Genomic DNA, 24731 nt, shown 5'->3' on the forward strand with positions numbered 1-24731 from the left:
AAGGTGCTTCCTTGTCACACAGTTCCTATTTGGTCCTCACATTTCTCCCCAGTTTACAGATGAAGGTTCTCACATCCAGAGGGTGAACAACTTGCCCAAATTCAGTATCAGGGGACAGGATCCAAGACAGACAAGGAAACAAGCAGAAAACAAGCCATTCGAGGCTCTGGGGCCTCTGCAAGGAGCCAGGGCTCAGGGAGGGCTGCTGAAGTTATAGAAAGTCACACTCAGGGTCCAATAAATAAGTTGTTTATTTGTAAAATGCAAAACTTGTGAAGGATGTGGATGGCAGAGGTCATGAATTTTTATTTTTATTCATTTTTTGCGTTTTAGTTGAAGAAATTGATGCTAAAAAACTCATAGAACCAAGGCCCATAGATCCTGATATCCTATTCATATACCTAAGTTCCCTGCCCTGCACTCTGTCAGCACCCAGCTTTGTCTATTTCTGGGGTCAGGTGACCCCACCATTCCCCACTTCCAACTTCCTTCAAGCCCCACCCCCCAAATGTCACTCTAAAAGTCTTCCCTTTCTCCTCCTTGGGGCTGACCACTAGAGACCAACCTTAGAGGTTCTGTTGGAGAGACCGTAAGTCCTTCCTAAATAAATACCCCCAGCTCCCCCACCCTGATACCAAATGAAAACAAATATTGTGAACACCCACCCACCCAAACCCAATGGGAATCTCATGGACTTGGGGTCCTAGCCATTCACCCAAAAAGTCCCTTCTCAACCTTCTCTGCAGACCCCTTCAACTCCTCCCCAGACCCAGCTGAGTGGGGAGGAGGGGAAGGGCCATGAACCCTTCTGATGCCAGGGTACCCCTCCCCTGTTATTGAGGTCCAAACAGGGCCAGGGCTGAGAGGAAGAGAATAAGAATGGGTTGGGTGTGAAAACCAACAGATGTCCCCCCAGTCCTGCTCCTGCCCTGGTTCTGGCGGATGATGAAACCTCCTTTGCGGCCAGGAGGGCGAGGAGGCTGGGCTTGGGGACCCACAGCTGCTGCCCCGGCCATCCAGTCATCTGCATAGTGCTGTCCCTCTCCAGAGCCACTGGCATCCTCCTCATCTGCCAGGAGGGAGAGGATCAGAGACAGACAGGGATGGGTAAAAGGGACAGTGGGAAAGAGATAGACACAAAGAGGGAGGAAGAAAACACAAGATAAAAAACAGAATAAGAAAGAGTGTGGCAGGAGAAAGACATTGGGTAGATAGATGGTTGGATGGAGAAAGACAGTGACAGGAAGGCAAGGAGATAGGTCAGATAGACAAGGGAATGAGGGCAGGCAATGGGAGAAAAAAAAGTCAAGGAGACAGACAGATGGGAAGAGAAGATAAATAGGAAAAGACAGAAAATAAACAAGTACACAGAAGCAGAGCATAAGGGAAAGCGTGAGGGGAGGAGAGACAAAGAGATAGAGTGACAGATATTGGGAGAGAGAGAAAATTAATGTTCTTGCCTTGCTTCTCAGGCAAACTACTTTGGGAAGCCAGCCCAAAGGCACCCCCACCCAGCCGCCTTTGCCCACTGTTCTGTAAGAATGTTTCTGAGTCTCCCCAACTGGAACGTGAGCTCATGGATAGAGACCTTCTGTCATATTGATCTTCTACCCCTAACCTAACCTTTGAGGTAAGGGTTCAATAAATAATGTAAAATTAATGTATGAATGATAACTGAGATGCGAGGGGAGGGACTCACAAAGCAGTGGCGGCTCAGCCTCCCCCCTCGTCCCCTGGGTATCGGGTCTCACCCCAGTCCTCTAGTTCTAGGTTGCGTCCCAGGGCCGCTGCCCTCATCCTGACTGTGGCTGACCGGAGCTGCAGCCGCCGCGTCCGAGTCCGGAGGTCGGAGTTTGAGGCTTCCACTTCCAGCTCTGGATTGTCCAGCTGCTCGGTTGGGGAGGCCCCGACCACCGGCAACAAGTACCTGCAAGCAGAGCAGCCCCAAAGGCTCCCGCCCAGCCCTGCGGATCGGCCCCACCCCCGGATTTGGGCCTCCCAAGCCGCCCATCTGCCTGGCTCTCACCGTCCCTGCCCGGTTCCGGTCCAGCAGGGCGCAGCCTCCTGCGTGATGTCCGCTGCCATGCGGGGGTCCCCACACACCGCCAGCGGCAGCCCGGCCCAGAAGCCTCGGACCCGGCCCAGCCGTTCACGGAGTTCCCACACCTGGGCGCGCAGAGAGAGCAGGTGGAGCTGCAGCGCACGCCCACCCACCCACCTAACACCCCCACACGACCTGCACCCCAGCTCACCATCTCGTGTAGGCTGTTGCTAGCAGCTGTCGTGGGGGGCTCCTCCTCCCCTGCTGCTGGAGTCCAGAGCCGGCTCACCTCTTCAATGGGTGCAGGGGCTCGGTGGGCACGAGCCATCGCCTTTGGGGGGACCCCACATTCCTGAAACACCTGCAGCACAGGGACACCCCACACATGGTGAAATTCACACTGCATCCCCACTCCAACACCTAAATCTACCCTGACCTCCCTTTTCCCCCAGATACCCTACAGTGTCTCCCTGAGACCCCAACACTATCTCCCAACCCCAGGCCTTTGCCTCCACCCTTCTCTCTCCTATACTAGAACTGACACCCCCTACTGTCTCTCCCAGCCCCCAGGCTGACACTTCCATGCTCCTCAAGGCTCCTGTACCTGGGTGGACACCCCTACACTGTTTTCCTGCAGGTACATCAAACCTTCTGAGATCTTCACTCCAATGGCCTGGACAGCCAGCTCAAAGGAAAAGGGGCCCTGGAGCTTCTCAGCCAGGGATAGGAGACCATCTTGAAGGCGGGGAAAAAGACAAAGGGTGAAATGGGGGGCCAGCCAGGGAGGTACTCTCTAAACTAGGAAGTTCCCACAAATCCTGACCTGAGCAGCAAATGAGGGGACTCAAATGAGAAGATCTCCCCACCATGCCCCCCCTCAATATGACTTAAATATCCTGCCAAGTCCATCCCACTCATCCCTACACAAACAGCCTTCTCAGGCTTTCCTGAGGCCTTACCCAGATAGGCCCTCCAGTCAGGGTCCAGTCCCTGGCTGCTGAGACAGCCATGGGCCACATTAAGGCAGAAGCCCCGGCAAGGCGGCAGCAGGGGGACCCCCCGACAAAAGGGGCAGCCAGTCAGACGCATCACAGCCCGCCTGCAGCCTTGGGATATGGGCACCTGGGAGCAGAGAGTTGGGCTATGTCATCCACACACACTGAGGCTGCCCTTTGCCAAGCTTGGTGTTGGGCACAGAGAGAAGTCAAATACCCCACCCTACCTTCCCAGGCCCTATGTGGAGAACTGATGTGAATGGCTAGGGTTGGTAACCCCATGTGGCAGCAGGTGAGACCCCCAAAAGACTGGAGGGAAGTTCCTAGGGTCCAGGATGTAGATTCTGCTTCTTGGGAAGGATGGAACAGTGGAGTCTGAGAAAAGGTTTAAGGACAAGAGTGAGCCCATCATGGTTGGGGAAGGATGAAACTGAGGATGCAGGAGGTAAGGCTGGAGGTCAGGGAGAGAATGAGTGATAGAAAAAGAGCCTTGAAGGCCAGGTCAGGAATCTGGCCTTCAATAGCAGGAAAGGAGGAGCCACTGAGGAGTCGGGAGGAAGGGGGGGGGATTACTCCAATCTCAGAATGCTATGCAGATGAGCAGGACCCCAGAAGCTGGCAGGGGTATGAGTCATCAGAGGGCAGGAAAGGGTCAGAGGTGAGAGGAGGTCATGAATCATGACAGGAGGGATAATTCACTCTGGCTCTCCTCCTTCCTGATTCACCCTGAGATGCCAGGGCCTCGAGGCTGATATGGGAAAGCTCTGGATCTCTCCTGCCAGCTGGCATCTGACTCTTCCTCATGGGGCCTCTCCCTCTCCCTCCCAGAGCCCCACCCACACTCAAGCACCCTCTAACCTTAAGTACTTCACTGACCACATCTCTTCCAGTCTCTAAGCCCTGGATAAAGGCCCGGGCAGCCACCATGGCCTGAGTTATCTGGGAGAGGAGAAAGAAGGTGAGAAAAACCATAGGGTTGTTGCATCAGTCAAGACTGGGGCCAAGAGAATGCACCAACGGGAGGAGCAGTGGGGGGTAGGTTTGTGGAGTTATCACAGGGTGGTTAGGAGTATCAGGTGGTACAGGGAGGCAGATACAAGAGGCTCAAAGGAATTATAGTCTAGAAGGATCAAGGGGAGCTGGGCTTGGGAAGAGATGGAGGGATTGTTTTATAGGGCTTGGAGACAGTGAGACTGTGCATCAGAACAAACACTGAACTTACAGCCAGAAGACCTGGGTGTGAGACACAACTCTACCATTTACTGGCTGTGAGACCTTCACTTCTGGGAGGTTCACTTTTCTCATCTATAAAACAGGGATACTACCTCCCAGAGTTATGATAGCAATTAAATGAGATACTATAAAATGAAAATCCTTCTCAAATACTAAGTGCCTAATTCATGTTTAGTTGAACCAGAAGTAGTCAAAATATTAGGATGAGGGAAGAGTTGGCAGAAAGGTGGCTGGGGGCCAAGAGTAGGTGAGTGGGTCAAGGACGTGTGTGAAACTACAGCACAGAATGAGAGGGGGGACAACCAATTAAAGGAAACCAAGGAGCACGGGGTCAGGCAGGGGTCACTGGGCTCAAGATAGGAATCACCAGGTCAGAGATGGCTGCAATGCACAATGTGGGGATCACCAGGTCAAGGTGGCTAGGGCATGAAGGGGAGGGTGTTATTTGGTTGGGGGTAAATGCACAGTTCAGAGGTCACTAGGTCAGAGGTGGCTGAAACTCAGGCCTTGGGACCCCTCACCTGCAGGCGGAGGCGACGGGGTGAGTCCCCAAAAGGCTTCAGAGAGTCATCAGCAGAGGAGGCAAGGCGCGTGAGGCAGAACAGGTATTCAGGGGAGAAGATGTATTGTGGGTGCAGCAGGGGGAACATTCTCTCCAGGACCTGCATCCAGAAATCCACCAAGGCGTCATCTAATCCCTCACCAGATTTCTCATAGTAGTCCCGCAGCCGAGAGAACAGGCTGCTGAATAAGGGGGTATACTGGGAATATAGGCGGCCATAGGAGCGGTGGAAGAGCAGGGCCAGGGAGTGCTCAGCTGACGAAAGCATCTCCCGAAAAACCTCTGTGGCAAATGCAAAGAAAGGGGTGTGAGGTGGGGTGAAGCCAGAGGATGGAAAAGTGAAAGGGCAGAGGCAAGAAGAGATGGGAATGGGGAGAAAAGACAGGTGAGTTAGAAACTGAGCAATTCTCAGACTTGGGCAGATTGGGAACAGGGTGGGGCAGGACCCTGGAGAGAGCCTGGGTGGGAATGGGGAGGGAGTGGGGGGCTAAGAGAGGACAGGGGTGCCTTCGGGATGGAGCAGGAAGTGAAGACAGGATGCTTGCTGGGGTCATGAGCCAGAGAGGAGGTGTGTGGTCAGGTTTGGGGACCCCGAGTCCTCACCATCAAATGTTCTATGCCGGGCAGCCAATGTGTGAACCAGGAAGGAGCCAATCTCTGCCACCAGGCCTTGGAAGGTAGCCTCAGTATCCCAGGTCAGCCTCTCCTCTATCTCACTGGAACAGCAGGTGTATTCTTGGGGACAGATCCGGAGGTGCTCACCTGGACAGCGGAGACACAAGGAATGGTGGGAAGTGAGGTGGTAAAATTCCTTCCTTTTCCTGCTTATCTCTGGGGGCCATCTCTTCTCTTTCACCTGCCTGGTTTCTTTTCTATTGTCTGTACCCACATTCCTACCTGACCCTATACCCACCTTATTGTCCCCTCACCCAGCCCCAGTTCACTGCCACTGGCCATGGGATCAAATAGTGATGGACCAAATTAGTGATCAGAGGGTCCTCGGGGGACCTTCCCCAACATTGAATACCCCAGGCCTCTAAAGACTTATGGCTTCTATGGAAAGAATGGGGTTTGAAGGGGTGGGGTTACTTTGTAAGCAAGAAAGTATTATAGAAGTGCTCTTAGAAATAGCGAGGGGAACAAATTGGTCTGTAAAGAAAGAAACAGAGAGCTGGGTGCTACTTATAGAATAAGGGATTTGGGGTGGGAGTGGAGTAAAAGAGCTATTAAGAGAACAGGAGGGTTATTGTGATCCTGGTAAGGAAGTTCAGGAGGAGAGGCGTTATTACTATGGGATAAAAAGATTGTAACGGTCACTCTGAAAGGGAAGAGTTATTGTGAGATGGAGATGACCCACCCCCAACCCCCTCCATCGCCCCCAGTTCTCTAGTCTTCCTCTTTCTCCTCACCTGAGATCAGGGCGGGAGGGAGTAAGCTTAAGCTATATCCCCGGGCCCCCAGAGTTTGCCGGGTCTGAGTGCAACTCCGGGTGACCTTTGCCTCGATCCCAGGTCCAGGACCAGTACTGGGATACAGAGGTAGCAGCAGAAGCAGAAGAGTTTGCAGCGCGGACATAGCCGCTGCGACCCTGGAACAGCAAAGTGGGTCCTAAGGAGGAAAGAAGAGCTGCCCGAACTCGGGAAGCCGGTTCTCTGCTGCGGGAGGTCCCGCCGCCAGAGAAAGAGCGCGACCTCGTCAAACTGAACACCGAGGACAACAGCTGAACTAGGCAACATCCGCCGAGACAATGGGAGAGGGGAGTCGGACAACGGGAGGGGCCCAAGGCGGGGTCTTGCCAATGAAGGTAAGGAGCCGGCCTCAGGGGCGGGATCAAGGGAGAAATTAAGCCAATGCAGTTGGGGGAGCTCGGCAGAGGGGTGGGATTAGGTTGAACTGAGGTTGGTGGGATAGGGGCGTGGTCTCTCTGAGGGGCGTGGCTATCCGGTTCGAAAGGCGGGGCCAGGGCTGAACCTAGCCTATGGTGGTCGATAAGCCAGATTGAAAGGGCTACTACTGGTGTATTGCAAAGCCTGGTCAACAGTGTGCGTGGCAGGTGGTGGTAGTGGGGGGCGGGGGGATAGTGCAAGCAGAGGGGCGGGGCCTGGGTGGAGCATGGCTGAAGCGGGCGGCTGGAGTGCCTGAGTCCACGTGACTGGGCGGCACGCGGGAGAGCTGGTAGCCGCACGAGGCTGCCAGAGGCGTGACTGGAACGTGGTGAGCACGAGCTCGCACACGTCCAAGCCTCGCGACAATTACCAGCTCCGAGACAAGCCGTTGGGCTCACGCCTGCGCACAACCCTCCTGGCGCCTTCCCGCGTTTTTCTGGATTCTTCCGCCGCCGGAAGGGAAGCGGCCGGCGCCTGTGTCGCAGGTGGGGTGAATACAGAAACCAGAGGAGCGGATCCCAGGTGGTGACTTTTCCTCAGCCCTGCACAGCCAGATGTCACTGTACCGGGCTCAGACAGTGAGGCTCATCTTTGACCCGAGAATAGCCTCCCCAACCCCCGGCCCTCCCAACCCCCCCTCCCGGCCCATTCCTCCTCCATGCGCTAGTGGCCTCCTCCATCTCCAGTACCTGAGAGATTAATAGTCTCGTCAGCAGTTGGAAGGTTCCTCAGCCCAAAGAAACTTACCCCAGGGAGGGTCAGAGGTACCATCATCTGGAAAAGTAGAGAACTCGAGCTTTCCTTTACTCCTTTGGCATTTCTGGCCCTTTTCTAATGGCGCCCCTTCCCCCCTCCGAAAGCGTTAAAAATGCCCCATCCCATTCCATGTGGAATCAGGTAGTACTACCTTCCTAGAAATGACAGTCTGGGTGCTTTTTTATTTTTATTTATTTTTTTGTTTGTAACATGTGAGCTGGTTCACTTTGCACCAGGCAATTTATGCTTCTGAATATGGAGGGGCGTCTGCTTTAAGCTGCCCTGGTGTGTGCCTTGCTCTGCCCTTGGAGAGCAACTCCAAACCCGCAGTCTGCGCCTTTCTGCCTGTCTTTAATGACCTGATGCCTTAGGTCAGGAATCTGTCTTTGGGTGGGGGTGGGGGGTGCCATCCAAGTTCTAGAGCAGTTCCCTTGGAAAGAAAAGGAATGGCCAGAGTTGGGGAGGGAGAAGTGGTGGGGTAGGAGCCCTTTTCTCTCTTTCCTTCCCCAGCTGGACCACCATGCCTACACTTCGATCTGCCTCCTCCTGGCTCCGTAGCTCATCCTCCCCAAGCAGTGTGTCCTCCCCACTTCAACAAGCAGTGGGAGGTGGACAGAGGAGCCTGTCTGCATCCAGTTTGTATGTCAATGTGCCCTGTGATGACAGGGACTCGGACCAGACTTCAGAGGGGTGAGTGGAGTTGGCCAGAAATTGTTACCTTGTCTGGATTTCCTTTGCATGGTAGGCAGCTTTCCCCTTTGTCATTTTACCACCTTGATAGTAAAATGGGTGTGACTATATGAAAACGTAAAAGATACTCTGCTGGTCACAACAGTGACCCCCCTCCAGCTCTACTGGCTGTTTTTATCTGTCCTACATGTTATAGACATCAGGAATTAATACATTCTGCCCTGGCCAGTGGTTAGAGCGTGGTCCCGTGGACTGAAGGGTATGGGGTTCAATTCTGGTCAAGGGCATGTACCTCAGTTGCAGGCTTAATCCCCAGCCCCGGTCAGGATGCAACCAATCGATGTGTCTCTCTCACATCAATGTCTGTCTGTCTCTTTCTCCCCCCTTCCTCCCTTCCACTCTGTGAAAAGCTATGGAAAGACTATCCTTCGGTAAGGATTTAACAAAACACACAACATTCTGTTATAAATCTATCACCCAAGTTGTCAAAATCTTTCTCCAACACATTTGTATGTTCAGCATGTGGAGACAGAGAGATAGGGGAAGGGGAAGTAAAGAGTTCTTTATTTGTTGCCTGACATACAGTATACACTCTGTAGTTGTCCTGTAGTGCTTTTATTTGGGGGTTTTATATACAGGTCCATCTATCTTTATTTGTTACCATTTTTAAGCTTTTTCTGTGAAGATTATAATAATATATCTTGTGTGTGTGTTTTAATCTGGTTATTTCAGTTGACCTCCTCTGAATCATTTCTGTTTCTGTCAGTGCTATTATTGAGGAATAGATTATATCTATATTATAAACTTAACTCTAATCAATAAGAGATGGGAATTTGTTTCAAGGGGGTGGAATTTAACTTCAGGCCCATATTAATCTCCTGTTTATGTCTGAGTAATATACGACTTCCCAAGCCATGCTGATTTTTCTCCACACAGCAGTGATCCCTCTGCCTGCTTAAGTAAATATTTGATTTTTTTTATTCAGAGAGACTATTAGTAAAGGGTTTTCCTTTACCCACCTTAATTCCTTTGTTCAAGTGAGTTTTTCTTTAAGACTTTGTCCCTACTTCCTGGTAACAGTAAGCTCATCTCTTCCTGAAGAAAATCTGTATATATTTTTTTCATGGAGAGGGGGTACAGTTAGAGATTAAAAGAAATAATAATTTATTTCCCCTTTTTATGGAGAAACTGGGGTGTTGTATCTAAGGAGAACCACACTCCCTCATAGGGATAGTGATTCTTTGTCAGCTGATGAAGGCAGTGACTTTGAAGACAGCTCGAGACGCAATATGAAGAAGAGAGCAGCAAAACGACCACTCAAAACAACCCCAGTGAGTCTGTCAGTTTTGTTTTGTTTTCTAACCTGGTCTGGGAAGCGGCAAAAGAACATCTAGAAGAGGTTTAGGAGATATGTTTGATGAAAGGACAAGATTAAAAAGTGTTAAGAGACAGAGTGGGAAGAAAGCAAATTTTGAAGAGAAAAGAATAAAATAGGAGAGTATTCAGAGGAACAGGAATAGGGCAAGGAACTTTTTAATAGAAAAATAGAGTTTACAGTATAAAAATAAGTTACTTCAGATATAAGCAGTAAGTCAAACTCTGCTGTATAATTGGCAGCTTAAGCCTAACTATGTGATGATGAAACCAAGGGTAATGTCACTTTCACTTTTTAAAGATATTCTTGATCCACTTATACTTTTTAGGTGGCAAAACATCCTAAGAAAGGGTCTCGAATGGTACGTGGTCATAGCCAGAAAGAATCCGAGTCACCAGCCAGTGATCTCTTTGATGCTGTGAAAGCTGCCAAAAGTGACATGCAGGTGAAACAGTATTTATTTCACCTCTCTCTTTCTTTCTTTTCTTCCTTTCTTCTTTCTTTCTCTTTCTTTTACTGATTTCAGAGAAAGAGGAAGGGAGAGAGAGAGAAACATCAATGATGAGAGAGCACTATTGATCGGCTGCCTCCTGCATGCCCCCTGCTGGGGATTGAGCCCGAAACCCGGGCGTGTGCTCTGACGGGGAATCAAACCATGATCTCCTGGATCATAGGTGGATGCTCAACCACTGAGCCACACTGGCCAGGTTCACCTCTGTTTCTTGATTCCATCCCACCCTTTTTAGGGTAGAAAGATAAGGACAGGTGTCTACAAACTTGATTTAATGTAGACATTTTAATGAACATAACCTATATCAGGAAAGACAGATAAGACCATGAAGTGAATTCTTAAAACGATATAAGGGAGACCTTGGATGAGAGAGATTTTTCCTTTCCTAACAGTATCACAGAGCAGTGAGGCAGGGAGAGACATTGGATAATCTAGAGAGAAAGCTTTGATATGGGTGACAACTTGTTCATCCTCGTCACTTTTTAGTTTTATTCTGACAATTATACCTAATTCCTTTTCCCCTCCCCACATTTATTTGTTTTTTAAATAACTTATTATAATTCTGTTATCATCTAAAAGTATATAAGCTTCTTTGTAGTTTATGAAAATTTTAAATGATCACTTAGAGCTCTAGCCCCAGCCCAGGAAATGAAATATTAATAATGCTGTAGAGCCCCTTGTGTATCTTCTTTCTGCTCTACCTCTACAGTCCCCTGACCACCCACAGATAACCACTAGAGTAAATTTTCTGTTAATCATGTCCTTGTCTTTACATTATAGTTTTATCACCAATGAATGTGTTCCTTAATTTAAATAAATGAGTCATTCTTTACGTAGTCTTCTGTGACTTAATTATTTCAGTTGTTTGAGATTCACCCATATTGATGTGTAATGTACATTTTTATTATTTTTAAAAGTTCAAATTTTCAAACATACTGAGTTTTTCTGTTTATATTTTTTGATATTGATTTCTAACACTATTGCACTGTAGTCAGAAAATATGGTCTTTGAAACTTAGAGACTAGCTTTATGACTTAGCATTTAGTCCTTTTCCAAAAGCTGTTTTACATGTGCTTGAAGGATGTGTGTTCTCCAGTTGTTGGGTCCAGTGTTCTTTTAGGTGAGATCAAAGTGTTAAATGTGATACTGCTTTGATATTTCTACTGGTTTAGGGAGGTTTGGGGTGGTGTTTTTTTGTTTTTGTTTTTGTCTGTTTGATACATCAATTACAAAGAGAGGTGTGTTAAAAGGTGACTTTTTCAATTATTCTTTTTGTATTCATACCCATCTTTGCCTTACATATTTTAAGGCTTTGTTTCCCGGTAAATCAAACCTTGTATTGTTATATACTGATACTCCTTTATCTTTATACATTAAGACAAAAATTGTTTTGTATTAACATATCCACATTAGCTTTATTTTTTATTAGTATTTGCCTAGTATCTTTTTTTATCCCTTTACTTTCTATGTATGTTTGGAATCTGTCTCCTGCATACAGCATATATCTGGATTATGCTACTTAATCCATTCTGCCAATCTCTCCTTTAACAAGAGAATTTAATTCATTTATATTTATTGTCCCTACTGATACATTTGAATTTATTTCTACCATTTTATGTACTTTCACTTTTATCTTGCCTTTCCTATTTTTCTCCTTTCCTTGCTTGCTTTTGGATTTATATCTTCTACAAGGTTCTAAGCACATTTTAATTCTAGTCAGCCCTTCCAATTTGCATGCTAGTGTACAGTGTTTTAGTTGTGTCCATTCCTTCTCTCCCAGAAAATTAGACATTAGTATTTTATACGATGTTTGTTTATACTTACCAACATTTTCATCATTTTCTTTGTTCATCATTCCTTCTCAGATCTCAGATTTTTCATACAGAATCATTCTCTTGTTTTCCAATGTTTATCCCTTAAAATTTCCTTTAGATAGAGTTTATAAACAAATTTATTTTTTGCTTGTATAAAATGTCTTTACCCTTGTTCTTGAAAGATTGTTTGCTGTGTATAGAACTCTAAGATGACATTTTTTTTCTCTTAGCACATTAAAAATATTATTCCACTGCCTTCTAACTTCCCTTATTGCTGCTGAAAGTCAGCTATCAGTCTAAGTTAGCACTGCGTAATACAATAATTTGTAAGGATGGAAATGTTCTATATCACCATTGTCTAGTACAGTATTCATTAGCCACATGTAGCTATTGAGCACTTGATATATGGCTGGTGTGACTTAAGACGAGGATTTTTAATTTTTATTTGATTTAATTTTAATAGCCAGATATGGCTAGGGGATAATGTATTTGTGCAGATCCAGTTTGTAAATGTTTTTGTAAGTGTTAAATGCAAATTCTTTGTAAGTGATCTCTTTTTGTTGTGACTGTTTTCAAGACTGTTTTTGCTTTTGTGTTACGGTGTTTTGTAGGATGTTTTGTCATTCTTGAGATCCATTAGTGTCTAGGCTCTGAGGATTAGTGTCTTTCAACAACTACAGAAAATAATTTTCAAATATTGCCTCTTCCTCATTTTATTATCTTCTTCTAGAATTCAAGTAGATACCAGTAGAACTTCTCACTGTATTCTCCATGTCTCTAAATAGCTCTTTCATCATTTCTGTTAGTGGCTGGGCTGCATTTTGGATAATTTCTTTCACTTTATCTTCCAGTTTACTCGTCTTCTATTCTGCTGTGTCCAATTTGCTTTTAATTCATTCAATGAAGTTTTATATATTATTTATTATATTTTTCACTACAGCAAATTTTTGCCTATTCAAAATTAATTGCTCTTCGCTTCTACTTTCAAGCTTCTCATTCATTTTTTTTATCATAATAAGCATAATAATTTTATAACCTGTGATATAACTTCAGTGTCTGAAGTCTGCGAATATAATTCTGCTATCTGTTATTCCTGCTAATTCTTACTTTCAGTGCCTTGTTTCTTTACTAGGTTTTACTAGAGCTCTATATGTTGGAATTCTTTGGGGCCTGGGTTGAAGTTGGAATTTTAAGAAAGGAATCTGCATTTGCTTCTGGTAGTTGACTGGGGACACTCCAGAATCACTTTTAATTAAATTCTCTGATTGAGATTATTCTGATCATATAGATAGCGTGGATCTGGACTGCAAATCTAGATCTGAGAGCTGGCTTATGGTTATGAATTCTCAAGGGAGAATTCTTTTTCTCTCTCCACCTCACACTCAGGTCTAGCTAGCTAGTTTTCTTGTTGTCTTCTGCTGACCTGTAGGTTTATTTCTGATTCTTGCTTTCTCGAGGATGTGACTCTGCAGGACCCAGCCTTATGCAGGAGTCTCCTTTTGCACTACTCTTCATGGAAAGCCCTTAGGCTCAATCTCCTATGCTTTTGATTTCCATGCAGCCATCTGGACAGAAAGAGTTCCCAGGGTTTAATAGAAACCTTCAGTGCAAAAGTCAGTTTGCTTATCTCCAAGGATTGCTACCTTCACTTCATTTTTAGCCTATATGGAATTTTACCTTTCATTCCAGTTCAATAAATTTTAAAAGATGTTTTTAAAAATTTAATCAGAAGTTTAGAAGCTTCAATTAGGACAATCATACAGGATTTCTAGCCTTTCATATTGCCAGAAATATAAATCATATTGTTTTCCTAGTCTTTGGTGGATGAGTGGCTGGAGAGCTACAAGCAAAACCAAGATGCAGGATTTCTGGAGCTCATTAACTTTTTCATCCGATCTTGTGGATGTAAAGGTGAGGAAACTCCTACCCCTTTCTGTCCTCTAGCCTTCTGTTCCTGTGTTATGAAACTGTATTCTATTTAGAGGAGTAGGATTAGGCATTTCCTAAACGAAGGGAGAAGGTAAAGCATAAGAAAAGTTTCACTTATTTAACTACATTGTTGACTATAGGGATCTAGTAGGGAACTGTTGGTTTGGAGACAAGACCCTTTGTGGAAAAATAATTAATCATACTAATAATATTCACAAATTAAAAATGGGCCATCAAGACACCGTTTAGTCTTCCTTTCTGTAGATGAAATAATATTTTATTTTCTTATTTCTCAGCCACTTCATTGCATATTTATTCACTGAAGCTATGGGCCACCAGAGGCCATGGCCTAATTTATTGGAGCAGGTAGTCTTAGGAAGGTTGAATTATAAGAATTCAGAATCTGATATAGTTTATTGCTCTTTTGTTTTTTGTTTGGATTTTTTTGTAACCATAGTTTTCCACTGCTTGATTCCTTTGGGTTTTCTAGAGTGGTTGCCTTATAGCAGATATATGGTTAGATGATAGCAGATTTGGGTCTTCTGATTCCCCACCTAAGCTCTTTTCAATATATTCCATAGCTCATCTTCAGATGTATATGTAAATAGTCATGGTATCCTGTTGTTTTCCTTGTAAATACTTCATTTCCTCCATTCCTTAGGCACTGTGACCCTTGAGATGTTCAAGAAGATGTCCAACTCAGAGATCATCCGACACCTAACAGAACAGTTTAATGAGGTGGAAGGAGAAGACCAAGATTATTATGCCTTCCTATTTCAAAGCACAAAACTCATTATCCCCTTCTTTCTGATTCTGGGAAATACGATAGCTTTTAGAAGGAGAAGTTCAATCTCTTGGAGGCAAAAGGGACCCATAGATATTGTCTGAATATGCCTCTAGAGTTGAGAATAGCAGGAAATGAGATATAACAGAGATAACATATTTACTGTACATTGGGTTTTGACATCCATCATCCCTATGGCTTCATAGACTTGGTAATAACTTTCCCATTCTTTTCAAACCCTCTGTAGGACTCAGGAGACTATCCCCTGACAGCTCCAGGTCCATCCTGGAAGAAGTTCCAGGGCAGTTTCTGTGAATTTGTGAGGACATTGGTCTATCAGTGCCAGTACAGTCTCCTTTATGATGGCTTCCCTATGGACAACCTTATCTCCCTCCTCACTGGCCTGTCAGACTCCCAAGTTCGTGCCTTTCGTCACACTAGCACTCTGGCTGGTGAGCACTCATTTTTACTCTATAAATGTTCTCCTGGGGATTGTTAGGACTTTTCTCTGTTCTCCAGTCCTGGATCTTTTCTACCTGCATCCTAGTTTTTTATTTCAAAGCCATGCTTTTTAATTAATTAATTTATTTATTTTAATTTTTTTGATTAATCTTCACCTGAGGATAATTTTCCGTTGATTTTTTTAGAGAGAGTGGAGGGGAGGGAAGGGTGAGGAGAGAGAGAGAGAAACCTTGATGTGAGAGAGAGACATTGGTTGCCTCCTGCACGCCCCCCCAACTGGGGCCATGGATCGAATCTGCAACCCTTTGGTGCTCAGGCGGACACTCTAACCACTGAACCACACCTGCCAGGACAAGGCCATGCTTCTTTTTTCCCAAATCCAATATAGCTTCTCACTAGTTGAATTGTAAAAAAGGGTGGAACACAGTGACAATTTTCAGCTTTACCATGTTTCTCATAATTCACTACTGGGAATATGCTGAGGATTAAAAGAAGCCCAAAAGGGATGGGGGGGGGGGGAGTCCACTCCAGAACAGTCTTGGGATTTGAGGGTCACCCTGCTCTAGCTTTTCATTTTCACTGCCCTTTATTCCCTTATTTTTTGAACCTACGCTCTTTCCTCTGACTTAAGTAGTGATTCCCTTATCTTGTTTTTCCTGACTCAAAGCCATGAAGTTAATGACCTCTCTGGTAAGAGTAGCCCTCCAACTGAGTTTGCACAAAGACAACAATCAGCGTCAGTATGAGGCTGAACGAAACAAGGGGCCAGGACAGAGAGCACCTGAGCGGCTGGAGAGCCTGTTGGAGAAACGCAAAGAGGTGAGAAGTGTGTCCTCCTTTTCCCTCCCTCTCTTCCAGCTTCCATTCACTGTTGCCACAGCCCACCTCTCTGGTAAGGCACAAGCCCCCAAGCACCTTTTCAGATCATGAATAATGGAGGCAGGTAATAGTTTAATAGACTCATCCTGTCAGAGGTCATTGCTTGTTCATCTTGTTTCTGGGATGTGGGCTCAATTATTATCATTTCTAATTTAGAGTAAGTTTTAAAATTCTCTGTTAATTCCACTTTTGCTCAGTTTCCTTTGTCTACATTCATTATCAGAAGTCTTTAGGTATTGTGCCTGCATCTCATGCAAGGAGTTAAGTTTTGACTTCCTTGTCAAGTGTACAGTATACAGGTTACCACAGTACTGAGGCCAACCGCTGATGGGGGGAGCCAAGTTTTTAAGGAATGGAAAGGGCATAGGCCTTTCAGTCACTCCTGAGTTTAAATTTTCTTCCAATTAGCTACTAGCTCCATGGTCTTGTGTAACACCTATAAGTTTCAGTTTCCTTTTCTTTAAAAAGGATAATTCTACCTTTTTATGATGATTAAATGAGATGATGAGCAAGTTGCCTAGCCTGGCACATAACAGGTACTTGCTTTGTTTACTTTTGAACTTAAGAAAGACCACTGGAGGACATAAACCCTAAAAAACTTTAACACTGATTAAATCTTCTAATAGCTGTGCCTATCATGAGATAGACACTTGTTCTCCCCCCACACACACACACACACTTCCCTTGGTATCTGAGACTTCTCCACCATGAGGTGACAGGATTCATCATGTCTAACTGTACCAATTGGCTGTTTTCCCAACCCTTCCCAAAGATTTTGTCTGCTAAATCATTAGAGAAGGAATCTTTCTACTTCCCTCATTCTCTTTTTCAGTTTTCACTGTCAGTATGCTCTTAAACCTTATGTGTATTAGTTCTGTCTCGAATCTTATGTACCCTAGTGTGTCTTTTTCTTTTTACTTCTCTTTGCTCTTGCTTCATCAGTTATTCCCCTTTTTGTCTTTAATCTCTTTCTCCCCACTGTTTTCTTCTCTCCTTTTGAATCATTCCTTCATTCTTCTCTTCTTGAGAAAGTATTTTCTAACTTTCTTAATATCCAACCGAATCCTTTTTGCTGCCTAGCTTCCATCCTCATTTTTCTTTGAAATTATTCTCAAACCAGTGACTTTTTAACCTCTATAGCCAATGGCCTTTTCTCAATCTCCCTTTTCCAAACTTCTATAGAATTTGATACTGATGATCTACCTTCCCTCCTCCCTCTCCATTTTTTTTTTAAATATGAAATTTTCAGGAATTCAGAAAAATAGAGACAGTGGTAGAATGAACACTATATACAGATTATCTAGATTTAACAACTAATAGTTCACCATATTTGCTTCATCTGTTATTTTACTATTTTATGGTAAATTGACATACTGGTGTTTTAAACTAAAGACTTAAATATGTTCTCTAAAAAAATGACATAGTCCTACATAATCTTAATACCATTTTCACATCCAAAAATACTAACAATGATTCCCTAATAGATTCTAATTCCAATTTATATTAAAATTTTTCTGTGTGTTCCCCAAATGTTTTTTATAGTTGATTAGATCCAACCAGGATTTAATTAAGGACTATGCATTACATTTGGCTTTCGTGTTTCTGAAGTGTCTTAATCTTATACAGAACCTTTGCCTCTCCCCATTTTCCCCAATGTACATATTGATTTATTGAAGAGATAGGGTTAGTTGTCTTAAAGAATGTTCTCTTATAATTCTGATTCCCTGTAATCCTTGTAATTCTCCTTATAATTCTCTTTCCTTGGTATCTATTATTCATTCAGTCTAGGGTTTCTCAGTAGGGGCACTGTTGACATTGTTGGGCTGTCCTCGTATTGCAGAATGCTTAGCAGCACCCCTGATTTCTAGCACTAGATGGCAGTAGTAACCCCCAGTCATGACAACCAAAGCTAAATGTCTCCTGGGTGGGAGGCGGGGACCAGTTGAGAACCATTGATCTAATCTCTTTTTTCTCCTTTTTTACTACTTCCACATCTTCTGTCCAACAAACTGCATTTACTAAAATTTTATTTTACCACTTGTTAGCCAAAAACATAACAACCAGCTAGGGTTTCTGAATAGGCAAATCTAGTCAAAATAACCAGATGCAGAGGGGATATTATTTTTTTCAAACACAAAGTATTAGTTGACTGTACAGCTTCTTCCAGAATTAGAAGGTTTAAAGGGAACATAGGATACCAAGGGTTTAGACTGTGTCCTGTAACAAATAGGAAGTAGGTGGAAGCCATACTTTTTAATATTTTTGTGGCCTTATATTGTTGGGGTACAAGAGAGATTAACCTGTTCCTTCCTGTCCTCCAGCTACAAGAGCACCAAGAGGAGATTGAGGGGATGATGAATGCCCTTTTCAGGGGTGTCTTTGTACATCGGTACAGGTGAGTTAATGGGCTCTTCTCGTTGAAGCAGCTGGTCCTTGGTTATGGAGTCTGTAGAAGTGACAAGCCCCCTTCCTTAACTCAGAGTTATTTGATTAGTTTTAGAACTAATGCAGCTAGACCAAAAACTAACAAATGTTTTAAATTAATAAGGCTTAGTTTATCCCCACCAACAAAGGACCTTGTAAGCTCTTCTGGGAGAGAAAATAACAGGATAGGACTTTGCTGAGTATTCTCCAACTTTGTCCAAAACCATCCCTCTCCCATTTTCCTGGGGCTAGAGGCTTGAGAGGATAAGAGCAGAGAGTGAAAAGGCAGGGCTTTTCTGAGGGTGTACAGCTTGGCAAGCCTTTTCTGACTCTAGCCTGCTGTTTCACTATGCTAAAGGTGAGGAGTTTTATACTGTTTAAAGAATCAGTAGAATTAAGTTAAAAAGATCATCTGTATTTGTTTCGCATTCTTATCTAGATTTTAGCCTGTGCCTTTTCAGAACCCTTTAGCTGATTTAATCTTGAAGTGGAATTAAAACACACACACTATTTGGCCAACAGTTAAATTAACTTCCAAAATTCATTTTTAAAGGGGGCAGGGAGGGTAAAATCAACTATTTTATGGGCTGGTGACAGAAAATGTTTACTTTTTATCTATCGTATTTACATCGGGAAAGTTACATGGTACATGGTATTTAAGGAAAATTAATTCTTATATGACAAGGAGATTATCTGGTAGGATGGAAGGTGAATTTGGAGAGAAGGTGATAAGGGTCAGTTTATCTCTCTATCCTAGGGATGTCCTTCCTGAGATTCGTGCTATCTGCATCGAGGAGATCGGGTCTTGGATGCAAAGCTACAGTAGCTCTTTCCTCACTGATAGCTATTTAAAATATATTGGCTGGACCCTGCACGATAAGGTGAGAATCAAGTCAAATCTCATTTCTCCTATTCTCCTCATTCTTTTCCCTGCCCTAGGACACTTCAGCTTTTCCTGGTCCTGTCACTTAGGTGTTTCACTAGTGATCAGTAATCAACCCATCAAGGCACTGAACCTAGGAACTTCCCCAGTATTGAGGAGAGTAGGATAAGATAGAAAAGAGAAAGATCTATCCAGGAAATGAAACGCCTCAAAATCAGAGTACAGGGGAGAAAGACTTTCCCTATGAAAAAGCAAGAATGTTATTGATGGGTTGGTAATACAGATGCTAGGGTGATAACCAGAGATCCTTCTTGTTATGATTGCTAAATTCTGCTGTGATCCTTTTATTTTTTTAAGTAATAAGATAAGCCATTCATTGTCTTTGCTATATCTTAGAATCCTTGGTATAGAGGACACTGAGGCCCAGAATGCGTAGTCTGAGGTGGGGGTTGTATGGAGGCCCAGTGAGGTTGAGTAGAAGAGTAGTCAGTCATACTTCCATTTTCCTCAATAGCATCGAGAGGTTCGTCTGAAGTGCCTGAAGGCTCTCAAAGGGTTGTACAGTAACCGGGACTTGACTGCACGCCTAGAGCTCTTTACCAGTCGCTTCAAGGTAATATTGGGACAGTATTTGTGTACTTGACTCTTTCCTGTGGTTCCCATTTTCCCATCTCATCTTTCCATTTCTTTTTTTTTTTTAATCCTCACCCGAGGATATTTTTTTCCATTGCTTTTCAGAAAGTGGAAGGGGTGGGGGAGTGGGGGTAGAGAAAAAGAGAGGGAGAGAGGAAGGAAGAGAGAGAGAGAAACAGAAACATCGATGTGAGAGAGAGACATCGATTGGCTGCCTCCCGCACACGCCCCGACCAGGGCTGAGGATCTGGCCTGCAACTGAGGTATGTACCCCTGACTGGAATTGAACCCGAGACCCTTCAGTCCACAGGCCAACGCTCTAACCACTGAGCCAAACCGGCTAGGGCTCATCTTTCCATTTCTATTGCTCTGATACATCTAGTTATCCCAGCATCTGTTTCTACACTTTCTCTTTAGGAATCTCTCATTCTTAAAGAACATGATTTTGGGGATGCATACAGCGAGGTTTTGATCAGTGTTTTCTTTCTTGCAGGACCGAATGGTTTCCATGGTCATGGACCGAGAGTACGATGTGGCAGTGGAGGCTGTCAGGTTGCTAATACTTATCCTTAAGTGAGTCCTGGGAAGTGGGGAAGCAAGCATCTCAGACTTTTACCTTTCCAGCATCAGATGGGCCCTTCTAGAGTCCTATCCCTCCACCGAGCGTAGGTTGACTCTTTCTTATGTGCAGGTCGAAAGACATAGGTCATTCCTGAGTTGCAAGATCTCCAGGGGGATATTTTCCTATCTTCTCTAACTCTTCATCCTCCTCTGTCTTCCACTCTTCATTTAAAAGTTCTTTATGTGAGTTAATCCTCATTGTTTTTGCCTCTTTACTTCTAGCCTTAGTTGTACTAGAAGACTACATCTAAATCTGTTTGCTTTTTCTCCTTTTCTCTTAACAGGAACATGGAAGGGGTACTAACAGACGTAGACTGTGAGAGCATCTACCCTGTTGTATATGCCTCTAACCGAGCCCTGGCCTCTGCTGCAGGGGAGTTTCTGTACTGGAAGTGAGTGGGGCTCCTTTCATCTTTAACACCACCCTCTGTTGTTTTCTCTCCCTCACCTGCTATTGCTCTTGCTAAGAATTCCCCATACCTATTAAAGTCTCTCTCAGAGTCTCCTTTTCCTTCTCAACTTCTTGGGGCTTTCCTTACCTCTGCACTTATTTTGTCATTATACCTCTTCTTGGATTGTTTCTTCCCTCCATGGTGATTATTTGCTCCTGTGCTGTGCCCTTTCCTTGTGTCCATTCCACCAGGCTTTTCTACCCTGAGTATGAGACAAGAACAGTGGTGGGGAGAGAGCGACGCCGAAGTCCACATGCCCAGAGGACTTTCTTCCACCTTCTGCTGTCCTTCTTTGTGGAGAGTGAGGTGATGTATAGGAAGGAGCTCTTTGGCTGTTGTGCATAAGACCTGCAGGTAGAGAAGGATGGGAGATGGCACTATAGGAAGGAGAGACATGGTTTTTCAGTAGCCACTTCCTAGAGTTTTTTAATGTGGCTTCAGTAACTTAATGTGTATCTCCTTCCACAGCTCCATGACCATGCTGCTTACTTAGTAGACAGCCTGTGGGACTGTGCAGGGTCTCAGCTGAAGGACTGGGAGAGTCTGACAAGCTTGCTGCTGGAGAAGGACCAGAGTGCGTGTCATATGGGTAGCCAGGGGTGGTGGGAGCAGGGAGGGACCTTTCATCTCCTAGTAGGAAGCCAGGAGAGATTTCTTTCCCGTATTGTTAAAGGCAGAGAGATAATGGGTAGTGGGGGCACAGCGGTGAGGGGAGACTTGGAGATGGAGGGTGGCTAATCTGTGATTCTGTGTTTTCATCCCTCTGCCAACCCAGACCTGGGCGATGTGCAGGAGAGCACACTGATAGAAATCCTTGTGTCCAGTGTTCGACAAGCTTCAGAGGGTCACCCGCCTGTGGGACGGGTCACTGGGAGGAAGGTATGGCATAAGGGGTGGGTTGGGTTGATTGGCAATATTAAATTCGTACAGGTATTATCCATCTTTATCCTCAAGTCTTAGCTTAGGGTGCCCCTTTCTCTGCCCCTCAAATAATTCCATTTCCCAGAAAAAAAACTTTGAAGGGAGCTGCTGAATTCTCTTTTCCTTCCTGAGCAGATAAGATTGTGGGGAAGAGGGATGCACATACATGTCCTCTGGACCCAGTGTTTCTCCACACCTTTCCCACACTCCCAAATGACTCTAATTCCAGGGCTTAACTCCCAAAGAACGTAAGATCCAAGCAGATGACAAGGTGAAGCTCACTGAACACCTCATTCCCCTGCTACCCCAGCTCCTGGCCAAGGTAGAACTGCCCCACTGTTCAGCATCTGGGAATAAGAGGGTGAAAAGAAAATGACCTCTGGTGAGGAATAGGAGTAAGAATTAACAATGTATTAGCTAATAAGATGGTCTCCCTCTCAATTACAGTTCTCAGCTGATGCAGAGAAGGTTGCTCCCCTGCTCCAGCTTCTTAACTACTTTGACCTCAGCATCTATTGCACTAGGCGCTTAGAGAAGGTAAGGAGGAAGATATATTCCCTCAACCTTGCTGCTTCCCTGCTAGGGCCAAAGGTTCTACTGCTAGTGTCTGGTTGTTCTCAAAAACCTGGGTTTCAGAAAAATTAGTCTTCCCTTTTGTAGGTATCTTATCCTTGAAGTTTAATGCTTTCAACCCTTTTTCTTACCTCCCTCAGCTGTACTCCCCTCCAGAAGAGTTGTCCTCCCCACCTAACAGCATTAGCTTTTCCCACCTTTTTTTCTCTCAGCACTTGGAGCTGTTTTTACAGCAACTCCAGGAGGTGGTGGTGAAGCATGCAGAGCCAGCAGTGCTTGAGGCTGGAGCTCATGTCCTTTATCTGCTTTGTAATCCTGAGTTCACGTTCTTCAGCCGGGTGGACTTTGCCCGCAGCCAACTAGTGGATCTGCTGACTGACCGTTTCCAGCAGGAACTTGAAGAGCTGCTGCAGGTAGGAATGGGCTGAATGACAGGACACACCAAACTTGGGTGGGAGAGGGCCACTAGATAGGGAACATGGATCTGTGAATTCTTGGGGAAAATCCCATTGTGGACTTCTTTCTTCCTCAGTCGTCCTTCCTAGATGAGGATGAGGTGTATAGTCTGGCAGCCACTCTGAAGCGCCTCTCTGCCTTCTACAAGTGAGCAGCTCACCTCCTCCTTCCTCCTCAATTTCTACTGGTGTCTGTGGAATTGATTCCTCTCGTTCTGTTCTAGTGTAACATTTCCCTCTCCTTCCTCCCCCATCAAGTGCTCATGACCTAACTCGATGGGAGCTCTATGAGCCATGCTACCGACTCCTCCAGAAGGCTGTGGACACAGGAGAGGTTCCTCGCCAGGCAAGTAGACAAGTTGGAGATATGGAGGCAGAGAGGAAATAATAAGGGCCCTGTGTCCTAGGTAGCCAACTCTCCCAGGCAGTTTCATTTCCAGAGATGTGGAATAGACACAAAGATAATGTATAACGTGTGTGCTGTCCTTCCATTTCACTCTTGGAAGATGAGCTGTACTTTCCAATGCCTGAAAACAGCTATCCTCTTTGGTTTCCTGGGAGTCAAGGATGATATTGAGGGATTTTAGAGGAGTTCAAATAAATTAGGGAGAGGTGACATTTTACCCAGGATAAAATCCTCTGAAGATTGTCTGGAATCACTTCTTTTCTACCAGAAAAGGAATTGGATCTCCCTTAATTTCATTTTCTCTCTTCTTCACCACTTTTGCCTCTTTCTACTGCTTTGTATGTGCCTATCTACCTCTCCTCCTCTCTCTTTCTTCCTTCCTCTCTCTTCCTCCTCTCCTGTCTTCCCCTTACTCTCCTGATGCATCCCTTATTTTTGTAACATTTGGTTGTTACAGGTGATCCTGCCAGCCTTGACTCTTGTCTATTTTTCCATTCTCTGGACACTAGCCCACCTTTCTGGATCAGGTGCTTCCCAGGTGAATATGGGTCTGAGTAGGGGGAATGGGAATGAAGGAGCCTGTGTCTTCGTTCTTTCCCCTGAAGCCACTATCTTCACAGAAGCAGCTATTGAGTTTGAAGGGCAGGATGGTAGCCTTCTGCGAACTCTGCCAGAGTTGCCTCTCAGATGTGGATCCTGAGATCCAGAAACAGGTGAGCATTTAATCAAGTGGGACCGAGGAGACAAGTCTTTCCATGGTTTGAAGAATCCCTTTCTAAGGAGAAATTAGTGATGTAATTTCTATCTTGATCATGCTCTGTCTTTTTTTAAGTATTCTTTTTTTTTCTCCCCTAACAGGCTTTTGTCTTATTAAGTGACCTACTTATCATCTTCAGTCCTCAGATGATTGTAGGGGGAGGCGATTTCCTTAGGCCCCTTGTCTTTCTTCCTGAAGCCACTCTCCAGTCCGAGCTAGCCAGCTTCCTCATGGACCACGTCTTCATCCAGCCTGGAGAAATGGGCAAGGGTACAGGGACTATACCTGGGGCTCAGGAACGGTCTGGGGCTTGGGCCTGCCTCAGATAAATAGGACAAGAGGCCTAAATCTGTGATTCTGATATTTCCATTCTACATTCGATATGAGCCAGGTCATTCCCAGGAGGACCATTTACAGATAGAGCAGCTACACCAGCGACGCCGCCTCCTGGCTGGATTCTGCAAGCTGTTGCTTTTTGGGGTGCTGGAAATGGATGCAGCTTCAGATGTTTTCAAACACTATAACAAGGTACAGTGAGGCACCAAGCTGACCACAGGCATGAATGCAGACACTATAGCACTATAGAAAGGAGGATGCGGGAGATTGTGGTATCAGAGTTAAGGGGAAAGTAGGAGGGAAAGGGCAATAGGAGTTTAGAATAAAGGAGCAAAGAAAAGAAACTTAGTAAA

The 24731-nt window shown here is 45.0% G+C and overlaps 2 protein-coding genes across 2 annotated transcripts in view; one reads left to right on the top strand and one right to left on the bottom strand.

Annotated features, from left to right (window-relative positions):
- Positions 1 to 233: 233 nt before the first annotated feature.
- GPC2 (glypican 2) lies at positions 234 to 6594 on the bottom strand. The gene is made up of 10 exons (XM_016217838.2): positions 6241 to 6594; positions 5435 to 5593; positions 4791 to 5113; positions 3895 to 3975; positions 3001 to 3163; positions 2646 to 2776; positions 2253 to 2402; positions 2027 to 2166; positions 1752 to 1927; positions 234 to 1069 (listed from the first exon to the last, which is right to left on the bottom strand). Exons 1-10 carry the CDS (start codon positions 6404 to 6406, stop codon positions 834 to 836), a joined length of 1725 nt encoding a protein of 574 aa, XP_016073324.2. The 5' UTR covers positions 6407 to 6594; the 3' UTR covers positions 234 to 833.
- A 1391-nt stretch (positions 6595 to 7985) lies between these two features.
- The window catches only part of STAG3 (STAG3 cohesin complex component), a 29237-nt gene continuing 12491 nt past the window's right edge, over positions 7986 to 24731 (top strand). The window contains exons 1-24 of the mRNA XM_016217742.2: positions 7986 to 8163; positions 9392 to 9494; positions 9867 to 9983; positions 13678 to 13774; positions 14454 to 14530; positions 14824 to 15028; positions 15706 to 15857; positions 18239 to 18312; positions 19099 to 19222; positions 19739 to 19837; positions 20351 to 20430; positions 20763 to 20870; positions 21122 to 21236; positions 21399 to 21504; positions 21706 to 21809; positions 22081 to 22173; positions 22299 to 22388; positions 22637 to 22837; positions 22957 to 23027; positions 23138 to 23225; positions 23743 to 23823; positions 23906 to 23998; positions 24144 to 24312; positions 24434 to 24570. Of these exons, the coding sequence (XP_016073228.2) occupies positions 7994 to 8163; positions 9392 to 9494; positions 9867 to 9983; positions 13678 to 13774; positions 14454 to 14530; positions 14824 to 15028; positions 15706 to 15857; positions 18239 to 18312; positions 19099 to 19222; positions 19739 to 19837; positions 20351 to 20430; positions 20763 to 20870; positions 21122 to 21236; positions 21399 to 21504; positions 21706 to 21809; positions 22081 to 22173; positions 22299 to 22388; positions 22637 to 22837; positions 22957 to 23027; positions 23138 to 23225; positions 23743 to 23823; positions 23906 to 23998; positions 24144 to 24312; positions 24434 to 24570 (2754 nt within the window). The 5' untranslated portion in view covers positions 7986 to 7993. The remainder of the gene's footprint in view (positions 8164 to 9391; positions 9495 to 9866; positions 9984 to 13677; positions 13775 to 14453; positions 14531 to 14823; positions 15029 to 15705; positions 15858 to 18238; positions 18313 to 19098; positions 19223 to 19738; positions 19838 to 20350; positions 20431 to 20762; positions 20871 to 21121; positions 21237 to 21398; positions 21505 to 21705; positions 21810 to 22080; positions 22174 to 22298; positions 22389 to 22636; positions 22838 to 22956; positions 23028 to 23137; positions 23226 to 23742; positions 23824 to 23905; positions 23999 to 24143; positions 24313 to 24433; positions 24571 to 24731) is intronic.

Source organism: Miniopterus natalensis, chromosome 3 (assembly GCF_054644295.1).
Source record: "Miniopterus natalensis isolate mMinNat1 chromosome 3, mMinNat1.hap1, whole genome shotgun sequence".
NCBI classification, from domain to species: Eukaryota; Metazoa; Chordata; class Mammalia; order Chiroptera; family Miniopteridae; genus Miniopterus; species Miniopterus natalensis.

What these genes read in the sequence shown, in the direction of transcription:
- GPC2 (XM_016217838.2), bottom strand. Translation starts at nt 6,406, where the DNA reads ATGTCCGCGCTGCAAACTCTTCTGCTTCTGCTGCTACCTCTGTATCCC. An exon ending in CCGGCATAGAACATTTGATG is followed by an intron (nt 5,114 to 5,434) that starts GTGAGGACTCGG and finishes CATTTGCCACAG; the next exon opens with AGGTTTTTCGGGAGATGCTT. An exon ending in TGACTGGAGGGCCTATCTGG is followed by an intron (nt 2,777 to 3,000) that starts GTAAGGCCTCAG and finishes CCCGCCTTCAAG; the next exon opens with ATGGTCTCCTATCCCTGGCT.